The sequence below is a fragment of the Myxocyprinus asiaticus genome, chromosome 35 (genome assembly GCF_019703515.2).
Source record: "Myxocyprinus asiaticus isolate MX2 ecotype Aquarium Trade chromosome 35, UBuf_Myxa_2, whole genome shotgun sequence".
Taxonomy (NCBI): Eukaryota; Metazoa; Chordata; class Actinopteri; order Cypriniformes; family Catostomidae; genus Myxocyprinus; species Myxocyprinus asiaticus.
The window spans coordinates 23,824,923-23,848,462 of record NC_059378.1 but is presented as its reverse complement, the minus strand read 5'-3'; the positions used below and the strand labels follow the sequence as shown (position 1 = coordinate 23,848,462).

Sequence of the window (23,540 nt, the reverse complement as noted above, 5' to 3'; positions counted from 1 at the left end):
GGACCTAGAAGTATCATATAGATAGCCCATGCAACTGTATGTCATAGTCTTTTAAAGGCACACAATGTTTTTTTGTGGGCTGTCTTAATTAGTTTAGTGAACACTAGGGGTGTGACGAGATCTCGTGCCATGAGATCTCGCGATATTAAAACGTGACGATATTTCTCGTTGAGGTGAAAAGCTGTCTCACAATATCAGCATGGCGGAGTGTGAGGGTGAAATTAGCATAGAAGATGCCCCCGCCACTTTTAAATCGTTTGCGTGGCAGCATTTTAGGTTCCAGGTGGAAACAATAAATGGCGACAGAGTGACAGACAAGACACGAACAAAGGCTGTGTCTCGTTTGGAAGGCTGCACCCTCCGGAGGTCACATTTATCGGCCGCATATGTCATCGAGGCTGTCTCATTTCATTTTTTTTTTTTTTTGTCTTTCTTTTTCTTATTTTTTATCTATTGTCAATGCCTTTTATGTATATGCACTTACATTTATACAATTGTTAACCTTTTTTGCATTCCCAATAAAAAAATAAAATAAATTTTTTTTAAAAAATGAAACGAGACAGCCTCGATGACGTATGCGGCCGACAAATGTGACCTCCGGAGGATGCAGCCTTCCATACGAGACACAGCCAATATGTAAACACTGTAAGAAAATAGTGCCGTACACCGCGGCTAACACAAGCACTATGCAAAGACACCTACAGAACCACCGCAGCTCTCAACTAAAATCAACCAGGTCTGAAGAGACTCATGTGAAATCATACAGGAGAGAAGCCAGTCGGTTGAGTTTGTGGCAAAACCTTTTACAGTGCTTGCATATTGTGTCTTTTACTGCATATGATAATTCATACTCAGAAAGTAGAACTGAAGTGACATTCATTACAAGATGATTAGTTAAAACATTTCAAAATGCACCTGCATTATTTTGCATTTCGTGACTTTCAGTCGAATAAAAGACTATTTTTCCAGTCATATACACTACCGGTCAAAAGATTTGAAACACTTGCCTGAAATGTTTCTCATGATTTAAAAAATCTTTTGATCTGAAGGCATATGCTTAAATATTTGAAATTAGTTTTGTAGACAAAAATATAATTGTGCCACCATATTAATTTATTTCATTATAAAACTAACATTTATTAAAAAAAAAGTTGTTGAAATTGATGACTTGGACCAAACAATAAAGAAAAGCAGCAAATAAGTGCCCAACATAGATACTGTTTAAAAAGCATCCCAGGGTGATACCTCAAGAAGTTGAGAAAATGTCAAGAGTACATGTCTGCAAATTCTAGGCAAAGTATGACTACTTTGAAGATGCTAAAATATAACATAGTTTTGATTTATTTTGGATTTTGTTTAGTCACAACATAATTCCCATTGTTCCATTTATGTTATTCCATAGTTTTGATGACTTTACAATTATTCTAAAATGTGAAGAAAAAAAAATATAATAAAGAATGAGTAAGTGTTTCAAAACTTTTGACCGGTAGTGTATATGTAGTGTTAAAATATTGTCTCCTCTCGTTCTCATGAACCCAGTATCGTGTATCATCTCGTGAGCTAAGTGTATCGTCACACCCCTAGTGAACACAGATACAATAAATATTATTTTAGTCATATGTATGAGTTATTTTTACTGCCCTTGTGCTGTTAACATTTTCTCTTTATCATGTCTAGTGCACAGACACAGATGCTGAGCAGTGTTATTGGGTGTGATGTGTTACAGTAATAAGACAAGTCTGTTTTGAAACATCTTAACAAACTAATTGACTAATTAATCAAACTTCCTAATGCTACTCACGAGAAAGGAAAAAGCGCTTCCATAGACTCCTGTGTCTCTACCCGCGCTCAGTGTACTCTGTGTACCCGCTTGCACAACAGCAGCACTATACAGTTGTATGTGCATTGTGTGGTATCGGATTTTGGTATCTGAAAATTTTAACGAGTTCAATACGTCAGATAAAATACTTGTAACGGTATATCGATGCATACCTAAAACAGAGCAATGGGTTGAAAGTGCTACAGAGCCACAGTGTTTTCCTAAGTCAATCCATGAATGGCTAACTTATAGGTGTTTCTGCAAATCACTGTGGGATAGTATAAAGTATTTTAATGTCTAAACACTTTACCTTTAAGAAGAAATTAATTGTAGCTACTTGTTTACGTTCTGCTTCCTGCTAAGGTTTCAACACTAAGCATGTCCAATCATTATGCTGCTTTGTTTGTGTGGTTGCAAACTGGTTTGTACACAGTTACACTGACATGTTTGGGATGTTTAAAGATTCTAATGGAATATGACAGTGTAAGTAAAATGCAGTCAGACAAGTGTCATAGGCTGAACTTACATGCCTGACTGTGACATATGCACATCTGGAAAAGATTTGTCAGACCTAATAATAGAGCAGTGCTACGCTTTAGTTTCAGCAATAACAGGCCAAAGCCACTCATATTTGACTTCTATTACACAGTTTTTGTAGTCTTAAAGCTTTCAGTTTGTGTTTAAAGCATGAGCAGTCCAGGCTTAAAGGGGTTAATGTGATCAATAAAGTCAGTTTAAGAAAGGGAAAATCTCAAACAATTGTGATAAACACACAGAAAATGTGATGTTAATGTATTGACCCACTCAAATGTGCATTTATTTTGCAATGCATAATGTAATACACACAACTCCATACCATCCATGATAACCCAAGATCCCTATAGAATTACAAATAGCAAGATAAAACCGTTCTTGCTTCATTACCAAACCTGAAATATGAAGGGGAGAACGGGGTTGGTTGGCTGCATGGGTTGGTTGGCACAGATGTAATTTCTAGTAATTTTGTTATTAATTTCAGACAAGTAAAACATTTAAATGTTTACTTTCTTTTCATTCTTTCACATTTTGAAAGTGAAAGTGAAGATTTATTGTAAAAAGGGACTTAAAATATTGATCTGTTTCTCACCCACAACTAACATCTCTTCAGAAGACATGGATTAAACCACTGGAGTTTTATGGATTACTTTTATGTTGCCTTTATGTGATTTTTGGAGCTTCAAAGGTCTGGTCATTATTCACTTGCATTGTATGGACCTACAGAGCTGAAATATTCTTCTAAAAATCTTTGTTTGTGTTAAGCAGAAGAAAGAAAGTCATACACATGACATGAGGGAGAGTAAATGATGAGATAATTAAAATTTTTGGCTGAACTATCCCTTTAAGCTGTCATTTGCACCTAGTTGGGGTTTCCTAAGTTTTTTTCCACCAGAGCTATTCAACAAAGAATGAAATGTGTGCTAACCACTCCGGTCTCCCCTACACAAACACCAACAGAGGTACAAGATACTAAAAATGAATGTGTCAAAAACACAAAGTGTCAAACGATCTAGACATGAGAGTTCATCATTGTCTTGGATGTCCAAGATAGAAAGGTTTATACAGCTGTTTTGATACTGTTCAACTCCTGTGATAAACTAATAAATCTGAACTGAACTGAACTGTAGTAAACAGAATGAAAGAACATGACTTTCTTCCATGCAACACAAAAAGAGAAATGTTAAAGAATGTACTGCACACTTTTTCCATGTATTGAATGTGAATGTGTTCTACAGAACAAAGAAAGGCATGTGATTTTAAAACAACATTAGGTTGAGTAAATGATAGCAAAATTATATGAAACAGCAGACCCCACTTTCTTTAACTCACTGTGTAGTGTTGTTTGCAACAACAAAGAATAGAAAATGTTTTGTGTCATAACATACATGAGCAAACATACCCAATGCAAGAGTGTCGTCTCCTAATCGAGCCATAGTTAAAGAGCGAATTCCTCCTGGTGATACAAGGATACTTGTGCGTCATATCAAAAAGTTGCAGAACAGCTATAAACCTTGGCCTTTTACCAGTACTTTTTCAGTAAGAAACATCCTCAGCATCTCAGAAGAGTGTCGGTGTATTCCCAAGCTCAACCGAGTAAGCAGACAGTTAAATCCATGTTCAGGCAGTTAAAGTCTAACAACTTAGTCCTAGACATCATGGTTCCATTCTCAGTACCCTATCCTCAGTGTCTGATGAACAATAGAGTCCACAAGAGTGGATGCCTCATGATAAGATTCACTTCTGCATGTCAGTCCGGTACTATGTCCAATCAGAAAAGAGTTTGATATGGTGTCATATCAGGACTTCAGTTTGATTCTGTGTCCGAACTTCACTTCTACATGGACTCACCTCGAAAAACCTCAACTTGCTTTCAAAACTCAGTGCTAAAAATCTGAAAAATCTATGATTTCTCTCTCCAGTGAGGAGTAATAAAAGAAAGGAAAATAGCAGAACATCAGCCTTTAACCTTAGTGGGGCTCCCTTGAGACACTGTTGTGGGGTACTAAGTCCTTCTAAGTTTCTATATTAGTGTTTCTTTGGCTAAATGTCAGATGTGCGGGAAAGAGCAAGAAAAGACAAGTAAGAGAGAGATAGAGAGAGAGAGAGAGGAGGTATAACGCATTGAGCCCGGAGGGTGGTGTGCAGTCACACGCTGCATATGTACGTCTGTGGGTGTTTGTGTGTGTTTGTGTTGTGAATAGCCTGGGATGGGTGGCTCCTGTTTGCCTTCCAATACAGCAAAGCACACTCTATGAGACGATAACAACACACATACTCGCAGCGGGTGCTGCTCTGACATGCATATGTTGTTGTCTGCATATTTGAATCTGCACTTCCTTCGCACACATTTGTTCAATTCATTGAGAGACTTACTTGATCTTGACTTTTGGAACTTCAGAGGTACATTGATCAGCGCCTGATTAAAAGTACAGTTTCGTACCATGTCCACTCAAAATTTCAGTTCAGTCCCATGTAAGATCAGAAAACTTTAGTGTAATTACGAGACATTGTTTGAAACTTCAGCTTGGTACTGTGTCAGATCAAAACATCAGTTCGGTACTGAATCCGATTAAAACTGGACTTATAATGTGTCTGATCAGACCATTTTCTTAACACATAGCAATCAGCTTTAATATCACCACAGTTATGTTTCATCAAACATGCCATGATTCCTGTAGGAACAAGACTCCACTTCCTATGTCTGTGTCATCAAACAGACATGCCTAAAGCTGCCCAGATCTCTGATTTGGAAGTTTCAGATTTTCTCAGAAATGTCTCACAGAGATTGGAATGTACATATTGTTTTGAATTAAATACGGAGTTGATTTTTTTTTATTTATTTTTTTTATCTTGGCCTGTATTTTATCATCCATATGAGCTGTAAAGAGCCCCAATATTAGCTCATTACCTAAGCTCTCTTATTAGAAAAACGCATCTTCACTTCGAATCCTCCAAATGGTGCTTAAGAAAGAACAGCACAGATTTTTCCAATATTTCCAAACATGCAGTTCTCCTAATTTCCAGAAGTAATGTACGTACTTCTTCAGACAAAATAATAAGCTCTGAAAACCTTAAAGAGGACTACTTATTACAAACATAATTACATCTCCCTGTGAAAAAGAGAGTTACAGCCATTCATCATCTACAAGTGGGTTTTCAAACATTTCTTCAGCTGGTCTTATTCCTTGAGTGGAAATAGCCTGACGTCAGAATCCAGGAAGAATTAGTACACTCTGTTTCACCATACTGGGGCAACAGAAATGTTTAAATGAAAGTCAGAATCACCGACATCTGCACAGGTCACTCAAGTGTTGCTCTACTGTGTCCAATGGCAGAGTCTGACTATCTTCTAAAAGTGGTTCTCAAACTTTTCAGACCAAGTGCCACCTTAGTACCTCAGATACCTTAGTACCACCAACGTTCGCTGTAATTTTTTTTTCAGCATTGAGCAAACTGTCATCTCTTTAAACGCATGTTTAAAAACTTAAAGGAATAATTCAATCAAAAATGAAAATTCTGCCATCATTTACTAACCCTCCTGTGTTCCAAACCTATATGACTTTCTTTGTTCCATGCACACATACAGAGATGTTAGGCAGAATGGCAGTTTCAGTCACCATTAATTTTCACTGAATGGGAAACAAAAGTCAATGAAAATGAATGGTGACTGAGACAACATCTTCTTTTGTGTTTCACGAAAGAAATAAAGTTAGAGAAATGTTTACATGAATGTTTACCTTAAGACACTATTTTGGGGTATGAAGTTTCCATATTAATGTTTCTTTGGCTTAATGTAAGTTAAGCAGGAACAACGGGACAGGTGCGCAGGATGGGTTTAGAACAACATTTTTGGTTAAACTATACGTTTAAGGACTAGGCAACATAATGCCTTCTCTTTTGATTCATATCAATAAAAGATAATAATTAACTCTAATGCATGACTTATTTTACAGTACCCCTAGAATGCATGTATATACAAAATTACATGTATATTTTTTCTAAAACTACTTGTTTTGTCAATGAAAATATATGTATATGATAATTTATAAGTTCTGCATTCCAATTTAAACTAAGGCTTGTCAATCAATGAAAATTGTTAATCAAATTATGACATACAGTATGTCTCACTTTGGTTGCATCGCATCATGAACACAGCATTTTTAGTAGGGATGTTCCGATGACAGTATCGGAATTAATAGCAGCCTTTTGTGGTTTAATAATCACACTGAGCGACCAGCTTTTCCAGAAGTGAGAAGCTACCATCAAAACATACACAGAAACGGAATGGGCTTCCACCAAAATAAAAGCTCAAATTAAATGGTAAAAAAAAGTATGACAACTGTATAATTATGTAATATTCACTGTATTACTACTACTACTACTTCTACTACTACTACTAATAAATCAATAGTAATTGTATAACATCTAAGCAATATCTCACATATGTGATGCTCTGTTTATTACTCTGTGTATGCTCTGCACTTTATTTGACAATGTTGTATTTTGGATTGTGCTGTGAGGTTCTGTATAAAAGCAATTCATTTTATAAAACTAATACAATATTATGTTGAAAATAAATTTTTCTATTATCAGTTGACTAAAATTTTAATTCATTCATTTATTTAAACACCATTTTGTTGATATGGAATTCAGAAAACAAAAAACAAAACAGGTATCGGTATTAGCGAGTACCTAAAAGAAAGTAGCAGTTCTCGTACTCGTTCTCAAAAAAATAGTATCGGGACACCCCTAGTTTTTAGGACAAAGTTAAACTTTTTTTTTAACTTAGAAAAACACGTCCAGAGGCCCCTGCATTCAGAGTTGTGCTCCTTCAAGCTGTGTTTGAACGTAAGAAAGCGTCCTCATCTTGTGCTCTCTGTGTGGTTTTTTGCCAGTACAGCTGGAGTTGTGCTTACTGCCTATTGCTGACTGAGACTCATAAAAACATGAAGGTGGTACACCAAGCTTGAAATGCTCTGAATGTTGGAAAAATCCTTATTATGGTCTGGGGACATGATTAATTGCCTTAATTTTTTTATGTGTTATTTTTTATACAAGTAACCACACAGAATTAGTGTATTAAATTGTCAGCCCTAATTTAAACATTATTTTGCAAACCAGTGCTCTAACTAACATATGGGTAGCAGTAGCAGAAAAACAAAGAAAAAACAAACAAATCCTAGAAGAAAGGGATTGTTATGTTGTCTTTCAAAAAATTTTACTCAGAAAAGTGCATTAGCCAGGAGCTGATTAATAGGGTGCAAGACAGCACCTGGGGCAGAGAAGATCTAAACCTGAACCCAACAAAAGCCTCCTTTCAAAACTTTTATGTGGCTGCTGCCTTCAAAAATATTTTATCATTTAAATCCTGGTTAACCCGCAGGAGACAGCCGAGTCTTTAGTCTGGAGGAATCCGCGTGATCTGCAGTGGTGCATGATGCATATCAAAACAAAGTGGTTTGGTTCTTAAATTATGAATTCTTCAACTGGATTACACTGGTCACTCTGTAGGTTTAATGTTGTGTGCAACCAGTGGGGACAACGAAACAGATTTTTTTTTGTAGTGTTACATGTCTCTCTCTTTTATCACATTCAGACAGCAAACTCACAACTCAGCTAAAATAAAATAAAAAATTCTAGCTGCATGATGCAGGAAACACTGTTGCAAGTATTTTAGTACAGTGTTTCCTATCTGTCACTCACTCGACGTTGTGTCGATGTAGTGACAATAGGGGACACTCTTGGGAGCCCGAGACACCTCTGGCCTTTGATAAAAGGCCAATGAAAATTGGCGAGTGGTATTGCATGCCGCTCCCCCGGACATACGGGTATAAAAGGAGCTGGTATGCAACCACTCATTCAGATTTTCTCTTCGGAGCTGAATGGTCATGCTCACTGAGCTGAATTCCCACGACTGTTCATTCAACTCTGCTGGATCTGATGGCGCATTTCAGCGGCTTCTCCCTCCTCTGCACTGGTGCACTGCAGAGAATGCCCCTGGGCGCTTCGGCAGAAATAAGAGTATATTTCTCTAAAAGAGTATATTTCTCTAAAAAAGCGGCACACACGGAACGTCTTTTTAAAGATGCCTTTCTTTGTGTGTTATTCCTGGTTGCGCTCGTTATCTCTCGCCTTCTGACGGTCACGATCACTGTCTTTCGTGTCTGGGCACTGCTCATGCGGAGACAGTGTTCGTGGATGTGCCATGTACTCATTGCGAGGACATGTCCATGGCAACGGTGCGGTCACGGCTTGCCTTCATAAGAAAGCAAGCCACCCCAGAGGCTCTCTGCCTCGGTCCTTTTACCCATGGGTATGAGGCCAGCGTGGCAAGCACTGGGGCGATTTGGGTACCCCAATGGGATCGCCTCCGCCGGGTATCCCCTCGCAGACCTCCCATTCCCCAGCATGCTCGTCTGCCCCGATCGGGCTTCCGGATGTGTCCGCCGGCTCGTCTCACAGCGAGTTTGACCTCTTATTCGGAGCCTGCGAAAGTGATGAGCTTTCGAGCGCAACATCGGAGAGCGGGCTCATCCAGTCGGACGCGGAAGCCTCAGCTGGGCTCCTCCCTTCGGGTGCGGTCGCAGGCTGACGCGGAGATGACAACATGCTTTCCCGGGCAGCCGCGAGCGTCGGGCTAGAGTGAAACCCTCCGCTCTTCCCTGAACCCTCGCAGCTCGATGATTGGTTCCTGGGCTCGCGGCGCCGCTCAAAGCCATGCCCCGCCCCCGTTCCTTTCTTCCCGGAAGTGCATGAAGAGCTGACAAGGTCGTGGGAGGCACTTTTATCTGCCCGGTTCTGATCTTTTCAGCTTCCCCGCCCTCACTACCCTCGATGGTGGGGTGGCCAAGGGCTATTTGGCAGTCCCCCGGTGGATAAAGGCGCTCGCGGTGCACCTATGCCCACAGAGCGGCGCCACCTGGCACGGGTGCCCAAAGCCCCTGTCCAAGGCCTGTAGGTTTACGTCGTCTCTGACGGCCAAGGCCTAAGGTGCCGCTGGACAAGCCGCCTCTGCCCTGCACGCCATGGCTCTCCTGCAAGTCCACCAAGGCACTAAAGGAACTGCACGAGGGTAGTTCCACCCCGGGATTGATGCAGGAACTGCGCTCGTCGACCGACCTCGCTCTCCAAGCGGCAGAGGTCACGGCGCAGTCTCTCGGGCAGATGATGTCCATATTAGTGGTCCAGGAGCGCCACCTTTGGCTCAACCTGGTTGAGATGGGTGAGGCTGACAGGACACGGTTCCTTGCTGCCCCCATCTCCCAGGCTGGCCTATTCGGTGACACCGTCAAGGACTTTGCCCAGCAGTTCTCAACGGTGGAGCAGCAGACGGAGGCTATCCGGCATATCCTGCCCCGGCACGGCTCAAGATCCCGCACCCCATCTGCTCGTCGCCCCTTCAGCCCGGCCCCCGCGTGGAGCCCACCGCAGGAAGCAGACGCCACCCGTCTCGCGGCCGCCAAGAACCCGTGAAAAGCTTCAAAGTGCCCCTGAGACGGGCGACCCAGGGACGACGAAACCCGCTGCTCTGGAGCTGGTAAGCAGACCACTCCATTCCCCGGTCAGGGCTGGGAGGAGAATCTTTTTGTTATCTTTGCATTTAATTGCGCTGCATGCCCAAGTGGCTGCAGTACCCAAGAGTTTCCTTGTTCCCTGGGTCACATATCCAGTGTACACAGCCATCGTCACGACCACCGTCCACCACTCTATTTGGCAGGTTTGGCGCTTCAGCGGCAGTCTTCCGCCCCTGAGCGCCCAGCTGTGGCACAAATCCACCCCCGATGTGACAGTCTCCACAGGTCACGAGGACAGGGCTCTTCCTCCCCCATCTCAGGCTGTTCCGGGGGTGGTCACAAGGAGCCAGGTAAGTGCTTCGATGTCCCTAGACTCAGCACAGCCATGACATGGTGTGGCACCTCAAGCTCCGTCCCGACACGAGGCCCCACCTGCCGGTACGTCCGACGACATTGTCCCTTTGGTCCCCCTTGCGTGGAACTTGGATGCGTGGCTTGCGCTTTCCAGTCCGTCGTGATGGCTGGTCCGGACCATCTGACTCGGCTACGCGATTCAGTTCGCAAGGCATCTGCCCAGGTTCAGTGGTATCCACTTCACCTTGGTGAAAGATGAAAACGCTGCTACCTTGTGTGCGGAGATAGCTACCCTCCTATGGAAGGGTGCGATAGAACCTCTCCCTCTAGCCGAGATGAAGAAGGGGTTTTACAGCCCCTACTTCTTCGTACTGAAAAAAGGCGGTGGGTTGCGGCCAATCTTGGACCTGCGAATACTGAACCGGGCTTTACACAGACTCCCGTTCGAGATGCTGACGCAAAAACGCATTGTGGCGAGTGTCCGGCGTCAAGATTGGTTTGTGGTGGTAGACCTGAAGGACACGTACTTCCACGTCTCGATTCTACCTCGACACAGACCCTTCCTGCAGTTTGCATTTGAGGATCAGGCGGGTTGAGCCTTTGCAGTCAGCTGAGTTTAAGGCACTCTCTTTGAAGACTGCCCTCCTGACTGTGCTCACTTCCATCAAGAGGGTAGGAGACCTGCAAGCGTTCTCTGTCAGCGAAACATGCCTGGAGTTCGGTCCGGGCTACTCTCATGTGATCCTGAGACCCCGACTGGGCTATGTGCCCAAGGTTCCCACCTGCAAGTGCTGCCCCAGGAGGAGGCAGACCCAGCCCTGTCATTGCTGTGTCCGGTGCGCGCTTTACGTATCATTTGGATCACACGCAGAGCTTTAGGATCTCTGAGCAGCTCTTTGTCTGCTTTGGTGCACAGTGGAAAGGAAGCACTGTCTCCAAGCAGAGGATCGCCCACTGGCTCATTGACGCCATAGCTATGGCATATCACGCCCAGGACGTGCCGCCCCCGGTAGGGCTACGAGCCCATTCTACCAGGGGTATAGAGGCCTCCTTGGCCCTCGCCAGGGGTGCCTCTCTAACAGACATTTGTAGAGCAGCGGGCTGGACAACACCCAATACCTTTGCAAGGATCAAAAACCTCCAGTTGGAACCGGTTTCATCCCAGGTAGTGGCACGCAATACAAGCGGATAAGCCCGGTATAGCCGGCCGGGTGTATCCCTTGCACATAGCGCCTTTCACCTCCTTCTGAGCTGAAGACGTGCGGCATTAATTCCCAGTAGTGTTCACAAACTATGTTCCCTGGTTGACTTCCTCCGAGACATGTGGCAGTCGAGTTTTTGGAGAGACTCACTGCCAGCCCAGTACATGTGCTAACTAAGAGCCCTGTTCTGGGGTAGGTGTTCTGCATGTGGCGGTTCCCTGTAAGGTAACCCCATGCGATTGTATATCTTCCGCTAATTAGTTTCCCTGTTGGCAAACTGCGTCTTCCTTCGGCAGAGCCCCCTCTGCCACAGTCTCCATGTTTGTAGTAACTCCTCCCCCTTTGGGTAGGATCTACCATGAGACTCTCCACATGGTCGGCAAGACCATGTGACGTATTTTCCACTTAAATATCCCCCCCCCCGCCTTTGGGCGAGGGAGGGACACCCCCTGACTAGACCTGGTGGCCCAGACGGATAATCCCCCTTCTTTTTTAGGGAGTGGAAAAAAAGAAGGGGAAAAGAGGCCACGACTGGGTTAGCCTGTCTCTATCTTTTGGGTAGTCGACTTGTCCCCAAAGGGCCATTTGACACTCATAACTATGTTGGGGGAGGTTACGTGTTGGCCTGGTGTGCTGGCTACGAGGCACACAGTGGTCTGCCCGTCACACACCGCCAGTTCTCATAACACAGTTCAGCCATTTGTGGCGTTTCGTATAGGGACTCCTAGTGTCACTACATCGACACACCGTTGAGTGAGTGACAGACAGGGAACGTCCTGGTTACTTGCGTAACCTCCGTTCCCTGATGGAGGGAACGAGACATTGTGTCCCTCCTACCACAACGCTGAACTACCCGCTGAAATGGCCGGACCTTGTCTCGGCTCCTCAGCATAAAACCTGAATGAGTGGTTGCATAACAGCTCCTTTTATACCTGTATGTCGGGGGGAGTGGCATGCAAATACCACTCGCCAATTTTCATTGGCCTTTTATCAAAGACCAGAGAGTGACCCCTAGTGTCACTACATCGACACAACGTCTCGTTCCCTCCATCAGGGAACGGAGATTATGCAAGTAACCAGGACGTTCTGTCCACATCAGTGCAGACGTTCAAGAACCATTAAAGGAACTGAATGTCATTATAATATCATTGAACGATGAGTACATAACTACTTGTGTTACTACATAAACTGATCCAAACAAACATGGCGCATCATCTTTGTAAGGTCTGCTGCATATTTTGGCTGCCACCTGCAATTTTTCACACCCAAATTTAAAAGCTCACCTTATACACATACAGCTGACTATTACAAAATATTGGTTTCATTTTACAATCCCAATTCCAAAAAAGTTGGGTCAGTATGAAAAATGCTGATAAAAACAAAAAGGAGTAATTTGTCAATTATATTCACCCTTTGCTAAATTGAAAACACTACAACTAAACATTATATGATGTTGTGAATTTCATTTTTATTTTATTTTTTAAATGTACAGTCATTTCAAATCAGATGATTGCAACATGCTCCAAAAAAGTTGTGAGAGCTGAAGTAGAGTTTGAGGTTACTTGGGGCTGTCAGTCACAGTGAACGGAGCATACATGAGATGTTTGTCTTTGTTGTCTTATAGGGGTCATATTTCACTTTGTGATTTTGATAATCATTTGAACTGTGGTGTTATAGCAACAAAATAAATGAGAACTGTTACGTGCCCCTGAGGGGTATTCCAGAAAGCAAGGTTAACTTACCGTGACATAAACCCTGAACTCTCGGTTGATTAACCCAAAACTTTGCTTACTCGCGGTATATGGGTTCCAGAACAGCTGTGCGGTGTTAGTTCACTCAACCATGAGTTTGAAACTCAGAGTTTGTGCGCGTTCTCGGTGAACTCAGAAAGGCATTCTCAGCAGATCCCCGAATCCACGAGTCACCATGGAAACAGACACTAAGAAGAAAGGCACGCAATATTTCAGTGAAGCAGAACATGAAGTTTTAATGACTGCAAACGAGCAGTATTTCATCTTCACTCGTAATAGCGATAGGAGCTACATTGGTTTAGGACTGAGTTTGCCTGACAGAAATTATACTGAATCATTGTGTGAATTTTTTAATTAATAAAACTATAAAATTTGACCATACATATAAAAGCTTAATTCAACATTAATATTAGACCTCTCTCACCTACATTAATGTTTAATAGGTCGACCGTTACATTATTTGTTTGCACTGAACTTCATTATAAGTATTAACATTCATATTCTATTAATGATAATAGGCTATAGGTTTACTATATATTTTATTTTATGATTAATTTTAATGGTATTTACAATGATCTGTGCATGCTCATTTTATTTTACAGTATGTCATGTGAACTGAATGTATTTCCTTTATTTTTAATACCATTTGATGTACCCAGTTGGGTTTTCTAAAAACTTCAAAATCATATCACCTTTAATTTCCCACAGTTGCTGATGGTGTCATTGTATTAATAGACCCTCTTTCAATTGTAGGATCTCCCACAGTTGTCGTCATTTTCCATTGATTTAATGTTTTTTAATAGGCCACACATGATTATTCATGTGCGGTATAAGATGAAGATCTGCTGTAACAGTGGTGAACAGTGATAGGAATTACATGTCCATTGTGTTCTTTTCTCATTTGATGTGGCATTAAAACTTGTCATGTTGTGTTGTCATGCACAGTAGGGTCCATCTGCCTCCAGCTACTTGGTATGGAATTAAATTATGTTGTTTTAATTGAAGATCATGTGTCTGACTATACATTATAGATGTTCATGATCTCTTCCTTGTTAATAGGAAGCTGTAAAAGGTCCCTATTTAAATGCAGAACAAAAATTTAATTTAGAGATAGACCATGTACAGTTTCTGATGGAGTAGAGGAGGCTGAGCATCAGAAAGATACATCTTTTCATTGAATCACCTGACCACCAGCTTAATGAGGGCACTGTGGGTGACTCTAAATGACAGCATGTCTCATTTATATTTTCAGATAATAGAGTAATGTACAAGTCTGGAAATGTGTGCATTTATATGTACCGTAGCTTACATGAATTAGAGTGATAAGAAATAAAATCTCTAATCTGTGGTATGTGAAATTATCACATATTATCTAGTCAGTGAAGAAGAACAACGAGTGATTAATTGCTTAAGCTTTTAATTGGCAGACATTACCTACATACTGATACTATGGAATGTCATTTTATAAATAACATTAATATTCATTGACTGAAGGAACTGTAAATAAAATGTGGGTGCTATAATAATTTTATTCTATGAAATTTATAGAATAAAAATTATTTAATAGAAGGGCTAAATATAAATACATAAAGCCCTGTCTTTACAGTGAAGAGTGTGGGGGACTTTCCAATGTGTTCTGCATTAAAAAATATTGCAGTATTAAAACCTTCCCATTAAAAGTTAAAGCACAATGTACACAGTTTGTTCACTTTTGAATGCAAATCTGTGGTGTGAGACTGGAAATGTCGGAGAAAAAAAGATTTGTGAGGTAAAGATTGCAGTTTACCATAATATTGCTTTAAAAGTACAATACAGTGTGTAATCTGAACTTCCATGGCCACTGTGCCGCTATTAAAAGGGTACGCATGCACTGACAGCATCTGAAATGTACTAACATCTACCAGAAATAAACTAACACTGGAACATAACCTACTCCGGAACAGGTTATGTTTAGAGAGTAAGTTGCTATGGCTACTAACATACCCTGAAAGTTCCCTCAGTTTTTAGAACAGAAAGCTTCGGGAGATAGTAAGCTTTCTTGACTCTTTAGTTAATCGATAGTTTAATTCAGTCAGCTCACCTGTCCTTGAGCTGCTTTATTTTCATTGTAAAGTAAACAGCCTTTGTTGTCCCATGGCCATTGCGACCTTTTTGTTTTCAACTTTTGACGGCTAATTATGTTGGTCCCAAACTTAGTTCGTAACAGAGCTTTCATTTGATATATGACTTGTCTATTTTAGCGTTATTTGAAAAACTTTTATATACAAATTTCTACATCATTCTAAGCTTTTTTACATTTTAAGCTTAAACTTATTACACACTCCTGGCCTTATCCAGAGTTTAAGGAGTCTTACTCCTTAGTTCTCAATCTGTCACTCACTTGATGTTGTGTCAATGTAGTGACACTAGGGGTTGCTCTTGGGAGCCCCAAACACCTCTGATCTTTGAGAAAAGGCCAATGGGAATTGGAAAGTGGAATTTGCATGCCACTCCCCCGGACATACAGGTATAAAAGGAGCTGGCTCGCAACCACTCATTCAGATTTTTTCTTCGGCGCCGAGCGGTTGTGTTTCAGCGAGCTGAATTCCTCCGCCGATCCATTTACCTCGAAAGCTGTTGGATTTACTGCGAGAACATGACCATGGCAACATTGCAGTCGCGGCTTTCCTTCCTCAGAGGGAAAGCCACCCCAGTGGCTCCTCGCCACGGTCCTTCTACCTACGGGTTTGAGGCCGTGGCGGTTAGCACTGGGAGCGATTTGGGGATTCCAATGAGAGCTGCTCTGCCGGGTAACCCCCCACAGACCTCCCATTCCCCAGCACACTCGTTTGCCCCAGTCGAGTTCTGCGGTGAGATCGCCGGCTCGTCTCAGGGTGAGTTCGCAATCTCATTTGGAGTTTGCAAAGCGGATGAGCTCTAGATTGCAGCATCGGAGAGCGGGCTGGTTCAGTCTGACACCGAGGACTCGACGGGGCTCCCATCTTCGGGTGCGGTCGCCCCATCGCAGGCCGTCGCGGAGATGACGGTCATGCTTGCCTGGGTGGCTGCGAGCATCGGGCTGGAGTGGAACCCTCCACTCCCCCCTGAAACCTCGCGGCTCGACGATCGGTTCCTGGGCTCAGAGCGCTGCTCACGGCCGTGCCCCGTCCTGGTTCCTTTCTTCCCAGAGGTTTGTTGGGCCTCATGTATTCAGATAGAAGACAAAGGCAGGCCTAACAGTCATAAAAAACATTCCTCAAGCCCCCTCCTTCTAAGTCATAAATCTTACTGATAAAATCGCACCAAAATCAAACAAAGGGAGTCCTAAACAGACTACAGATCCATGAAGCCTTGCCCACTAAAGGATCGAGCACTCAACTCCTATTGGATGAGGCACACAACAGAACGTCCCTCAAACATGACATCATCAGGACTTCAAATAATTCTGAAATGCTTCCAAAGTGGCTTCCGGCTACTTCGTTCACCGAATACGGACGTAGCTTTTTGCTGCTCTCCGGTGTAACCTCGTGGCATAAGGAAGTAATGTCCGACTTGAAACTGTAGCCATACAATCTCCATCTCGCTGGACGAGTTGAGATTACTCTGTGTTCAACCAAACACTCTAACGGATCCGAAGGAGACCGCCGAGCAATTCGCATCTTCATCCGTTGGCCTACAGAAGTGAAGAGATTAAAGATTTCTCTTCCATCTTCAATCAAGTCGACATTTCTGAGTTCTCCGCCAGCCCGCCGAGAATCAACAGCCGTACCGCCCTCTGAGAATCAACAGCCGTACCGGCCGCCGACAGCGCGAGGAAACGGCTCTCGTCATCACACGAGCCTCAAGAAACCGGGTCAAAGTTAAATGACGGAGGAAAACACATTCTACCTGTGTCCTCATGCGATTCAAGTAAGAGGTTTACGTCTGGGCAGAGATAGAATATTATAGCATGTTATTCTTGTGTTTCAAGGTTTTTGCTTGTACAGTTTACGGACCGCCATGTCCGCTAATTATTAATACTCAGGGTATTAATTATCACGAATTTGTTTTGCTGTATTGTAGTCCAACCAAATTGGACTGTTGTGCATTTTCGCCATCGCGGGTGAGACAGCAACTGAGTTCATCCATTAAAGAGTCAAATAACAAGGGACTTTTACGAGCCCCGCTCGTAAAACCGCGTCTCTGAGTGATGAACACGGCTGCTTCATCTCCAGCTATCGCGAAATCAGCTTTCGGGCAATCATCTCTCTCTCTCTCTCTCTCTCTCTCTCTCTCTCTCTCTCTCTCTCACTAACCACACTGACACACATACACACACACACACCTTATGTGTTATAGGATTATTTTTATTTCCATATCTAATCATATCACTGTTTAGTTTGTAGTTGTAAGTCGGAAGTTTATTGACTGCATTGTATTAATTATTAATTGATATTACTGCATAAATAAACTTTGTTTATATTACAAAGAGAAGTATTTTGGTTTGTTTTGCATGCGCCTGTGTCGTGCTGACGGGATGTCAGTGCTCGGATTCAAACCTTCATTCATTGTTTTTTTATTCGAAAATCGATATTCTTCGGATGTCGATTTTCCTAAGAAAACAATCTAATATTGAGACTGTTTTAATATTCGGTTATTAGTCCCTGGTTTCAGGGTGGTGCCCCGTCAATGTTAATCCTTATTAATATTCTATAGATTTTTGATAATTGATAATTATCTTTGATTGAATTAGAATGATCAATAAGCTAGTGTTAATTTTAATGTTTCATCGATGTTAACAATTGATAAGTGGTGATTTTAAAGGATTAAAAAAAAAGCTAACATTGATTCTCATCAATGTTCTATTGATTTTAATAATTAATAATTATCTTTGATAATTATTAATTATTGCTAATAACCAAACTTGCTCCTAAACGTAGCACACTACATTTACTGGAGTCCTATATGAGGTTTTAATGAGTTAGATCCAATTAATTAATTTAAATATTGATTAATAACTACAGAAATAATTATTAATTATTTCTGATAGTAACACTGATCTAAACAACCAGTAAAGCCCTACAGGTTCATGATGAGCTCCAGGTGGCCCGCATGTGCTGGTTGCACATATGTAACCCCGTGTGATGTATCTTCTGCGAAACAGTTCCCCTGTTGGTGAATCTGCGTCTTCCTTGGGCAGAGGCCCCTCAGCCAACAAAGCGTTACAGTAATCCAGTCCTGAAATGACCAGAGCTTGGACCAGGAGCTGTGCAGCATTTTTAGACAGAAGAGATCTGATTTTCCTGATGTTTTAGAGTGAGATTCTGCAAGACCAGGCGGTTGATGAGATGTGGGCGGTAAAATTAAGCTGGTCATCTACCACCACTCCCAGGTTCCGAGCTGTTCTGTTTGGTGTTAGTGTAGTTGAACCAAGATGAATAGTGAGGTTGTGGTCAACAGATGGGCTGGCTGGGATCACGAGGAGTTCTGTCTTGGCAAGTTTGAGCTTAAGGTGGCGTTTCTTCATCCAGGCCGAAATGTCTGAGAGGCAGGCAGAGACAGTAGGGTCATCAGGCTGGAACGACAGGCAGAGCTGCGTATGATGATCAGCCATCGACATTAGTGCTTCCTGGTTTGAGACCAGCAGGTTTGAAGGGCCAATCTAATTTTTTTACTCAGAACTGCCTTTTCTTCAGTGGAAATGAGCGGAGGGGGGCAGATTGGGCACTAGCACCATGTGGGTAGAAAAAAGGGTAAGTGTGGAACCTTCAAAAATTTAATTTTAAGTACAAACATTCCATGTACAATAACTCTAAGTTGCAAGCATAAATTATGTGAACTACAGTAATTTCCCCTCTTTCATTGCAGTCTGTGTTTTATAAATTCACACTTTCCAAAAAAAAAATTTTTAAGCAGGTTGTTTGTGAGAATGAGATGCATCATTTTATTTTTGACAGAATGCAAACCAGTTTAAACTGTTTTTTTTTTTTTTTTTTTTTTTTTTTAAAGGGAACTGCAAAATGGTATACATGCACTCTACAGATTATCCTGATCTTTATCCTTATTATATTCACCTTCATCATCATTGTTATAACAGCTGGTGTTAAACACCATATCGGTCCACTACCATCTGTGCACCATTTCCCGTCACATCATGATTTTACAGCAAACACAACTCCCAAATCAGAACAAACAAAGCTGTTCTCACAAAATCCAACCAGCAGATGGGCCTAAAAGACAACTTCGCAAGCTTAAAGGCTGCGTTCCATTTCACTTACACATCTACTTGCTAACTTCCCTTGGCCCTTCCCCTCGGGGGAATCGCTGCAGCCATTTTGGAAGTCCATTACACTTCCTTAAGTCGGCGATTTAAGTTTCTGCTGACAAACCTCAACCCCTCGATTTAGATAGAGGGAGCGAGCCTACACAAATACGCTTCAGGCAGCTCCAAATCCCAAAATGCAACTCGATTGCGACATCACAGCAGATCGCGCTTCACCTACCCCTACCCCACACAAGTCTAGAATATGATTAAAGGGAAAGCGGTTTAAAGCTGTAAGTGAAGTTATGTAATTGATATAGTTTAGAAGAGTTATATTGAGATTTAACACTTGTAGCTACCTTAAGATGACTGTTTGTTACACAGTCATTGCCTGTGTTCATTGTAATGTTACCATATTCATTTGTGTACATTTTGCAGATTTTGTGTAGATTATATTGCAGTAGAATTATTACACTGCAATAATCAGGAAAAGCATTTATCATTTGTAATTACAGTCAAACAGCTAACAGCCTTTTGAGGCAATAGCTCGAGTCAACAATAATTCTTTCTAACAATTCTTCTTCTTTCTGCTGCTCCCGTTAGGGGTCGGCACAGCGGACCATCCGTAATCCGCATATTTGACTTGGCACAGGTTTAATGCCGGATGCACTTCCTGACACAACTCTGGGGACTCTCACTCACATCTACGGGGCAATTTAGAGTCTCCAATTCACTTAACCTGCATGTTTTTGGACTTGTGGGAATTCTAATAAAAAATAATTTTTATTAAAGTATTTTTATAATTCATTCTAAAAACAGACAAAAAAACAAAACAAAACAAAACAAAACAAAACAAAACAAAACAAAAGGAATAACAAATAAACTTTACCTGAATCTAGGACTGCATCAATCTCCCAGGGTGCGTTCCACTTCAGATTTTTATGCCCTTCCCTTGCTAATTTCCCTCTGTCTCATGGACTCGGATGTGTATCATTGCTTATGTTGCGCGAGTGCCCACTACTGCTGGAACCCATGCCTATGGGTTTAACTGGAACACCCTAAGCCAGGGTCCGAAATTGACACCCGCCAAGTGCCAAATGCGGGTACATTTTCTGTTTGGCTGGTGAATTTTGCGGTGTCATATGCCAATTTGGTGGGCACTTTTTGTCAGTTTGTACCAGCTTGCAAAATAATGTAACATGTTCCAGTTTTGTCATCAAGGGAGTTCTGTAGGTCTTCAGTCAGTAAGGTTGCAGGTCTTTACATGGAACGGCTCTCATTAGCTAGTCCCACTGCTCATTGAAAGTCTCAGTTAGCAGTAGGGATAACATGCCGATGTTGTGTTGAAGCCGGCTGCTCTTACAAGCTCCTTAGCTCACACACACACACACACGTGTTCTGTTTGAAGCAGATTACCGCGAGCAGAGCGCTAACTCACTTCATACAGACTACATATTTAATTAAATAGCAGCTGTTTGCAGTTTAATAATCACTTTGATTCACGTAGCGACCGGCTTTTCCGGAGGAGAAAACTTCCGTACAGCATTTACACACTGCTGTCATGCATAACTGACCTATTGGAAAATGTATACTGTGCTGAGTAATTATGCAGGAAATATGAAACCAGCAGCAGGGGGCCCCCGAACTCCCCGGGGCAGAGGCCCATTCGTGGCATCCGAAACCCGATGTTCATGGGAGGATGCATGCATAAATGTGCTTAGCGGGAGATGCTGATATAAACACGGAGACAGTGCACAATAACGAAATGCGTCTATGTGGAGTAACAACCCCCCAACCCCCCTTTAACAAACCCTTAAACCTAAGTATTAAATTTCAATGCACTGTTTGAAAAAAGCAATTGGGCTTACTATTTTCACCTGGTGGATGATAAAACAGGCAAAATAAATAAATAAATAAATAATAATAATAATAATACATTTACACTACCATTCAAAATTTAGGGTCACTTACTCATTCTTTATTTTTTTATTTTTTTATTTTTTTCACATTTTAGAATAATAGTAAAGTCATCACAACTGTGGAATAATAGAAATGGAAATATGGGAATTATGTTTTGACTAAAAAAATCCAAAATAAATCAAAACTATGTTATATTTTAGCATCTTCAAAGTGGCCACACTTTGCCTAGATTTTGCGGAAATGTACTCTTGACATTTCTCAACCAACTTCTTGAGGTATCACCCTGGGATGCTTTTTAAAGAATATTGAAGGAGTTCCCATCTATATGCTGGGCACTTAGTGGTTGCTTTTCTTAATTATTTGGTCCAAATCATCCATTTCAAAAACTTATTTGGTATTTTTTATAAAATTTTAGTTTTATAATTAAATAAAATTATATGTTGGCACAATTATATTTTTGTCTACAAAACTAATTTCAAACATTTAAGCATACGCCTTCAGATCAAAATGTTTTGTAAGATCATGAGAAACATTTCAGGCAAGTGACCCCAAACTTTTGAACGGCAGTGCACATTCAAGGTTTGACCCAAATATATAGGCACCAGAATATCATAGAGGGCTTAGGGGAGGGCTATTTTGACTTGGGCCAGTAATCAATGACCTAGCAACCACATAGAACACCTTAGCAACCTCATAACAATGCCCAAACCACCCACAAAAGCAAAGAGGTGGCGAGTTTTCCACTAACAAGTGGCACTCACATTTGCTTGTAAAAAAATAAATAAAAAATTGTTAATGCAATCAAGCATTAATTTTATATTAAATGTATATTAGATTTTTATACATTTTCTCACTCTGACGTTTTCATGTTCTATCTTTTCTGTTGGGAAATAGAAACTGATTATTTGGGCTTAAGGGAACAGGTGGACATTGCTTGTGTCATGGAGAAGTGAGGCAGGACAATTTGTTTTGTACTGTTAAGCCATCTGCTTCTGTATAATCATAACACACACTGTGGTTTTCCCATCCCCCTCCTTATAAATCTGAATATTGTCCCAGTATGTTACTGATGACATGGTGAACCTGACCAAGCAAATGCTGTAAAAGCTTTTAACATTATTTCAATTAAGCCAAACAGACACACAAGACAGAGGCTACGTCCACATTAATCTGGATACATTTACTGCACATGTGAAAAATCGCCGTTCCATGTAAGGTCTGAAACGTAAGTGTCCTTGTGTCGTTCAACAGCAATTCCGTGTAAACTTCCGTATAAAATTGGCCAACATCTTAATTGTTTTGGGTTGAATGGATCACACGACTGCGTTACATGACAACAAATCCGTCATCGCGAAGACAGTGTTTTTAAATTTATCTTAGGATAAAGAGGGAGAGCATTTTGGAAAATCTCAGTTTTCACTGTCAAAAACACCATCTCAGTGTGGCTGGAAGTCTAAATTGTAGAGAAAAAGATGTGTTTTCAAACAAAAACATATTAGTGTGGATGTGGCCTGAAGCTTTCATGTTTAGAGTCCTTGTGAATTTTCTTTCCTTTGTTGAGATGTTTCCTATTGAAATGGGAAGTTGGGGCGGAACATATCAAAGGGCTCATCCCTTTTTTAAATAGCCAATAGCCTTAAGTTTACATTATAGCCATGAACATGATTTGCTATTTGCTACTTGCATTTGATTGGACAAAATGAGTGAGTGCAGTGTCAGTCATCAAAATATTTGGTCTGTATTTCCGGAAGAGAAAGACAGTACATTTTAAATGTGTATATGTGATAAAAGTGAATTTTGTCAGTGTTTAGGAGTACACTACGTGTCATAGAACTAATAGACATGAACTAAAAGCCACAAAATGTTGATTTTGTAACTAGTTGATAAACTTGTCTGAAATTTGGCCAACCAGATTAAAATAAAGGAAAGAGGAAAAAGTGCAAGATCAAATTGAAGCAGTCGGAAACAGGAGCCTTTTTACCAGGGGTTGAGAAGAATTAACTCTCGCATTGCTTTGTGCATGTGTTTATTTGAGAATGAATTTCAGGATCATAAATATTCAGAGAGGAGAAGATCATAGTTGCCAACAAGACAAAACAAGAAACAGGAACAAGCTTCAGTCATGTTGTGTGCACTTTGCTTTAGCAACCAGAAATAAGAAAAGCCACATCTCCAACTGGGGTGCGTTTCCCAAAAGCATTGTTAGCCAATGATGGTTGCAAC

At 41.4% G+C, this 23,540-nt stretch overlaps 1 protein-coding gene across 4 annotated transcripts in view; it reads right to left on the bottom strand.

Annotated features, from left to right (window-relative positions):
• The window catches only part of LOC127425781 (cAMP-specific 3',5'-cyclic phosphodiesterase 4C-like), a 142,644-nt gene that overhangs the window by 54,974 nt on the left and 64,130 nt on the right, over positions 1 to 23,540 (bottom strand). The window contains exon 1 of one of the 4 annotated variants that reach the window (XM_051672028.1): positions 3,756 to 4,370. The exons of the other annotated variants lie outside the window; for them this stretch is intronic. Coding sequence (XP_051527988.1) covers positions 3,756 to 3,838 — 83 coding nt within the window. The 5' untranslated portion in view covers positions 3,839 to 4,370. Of the gene's footprint in view, positions 1 to 3,755; positions 4,371 to 23,540 lie in introns of those variants that run through there. 4 annotated transcript variants of the gene reach the window in all.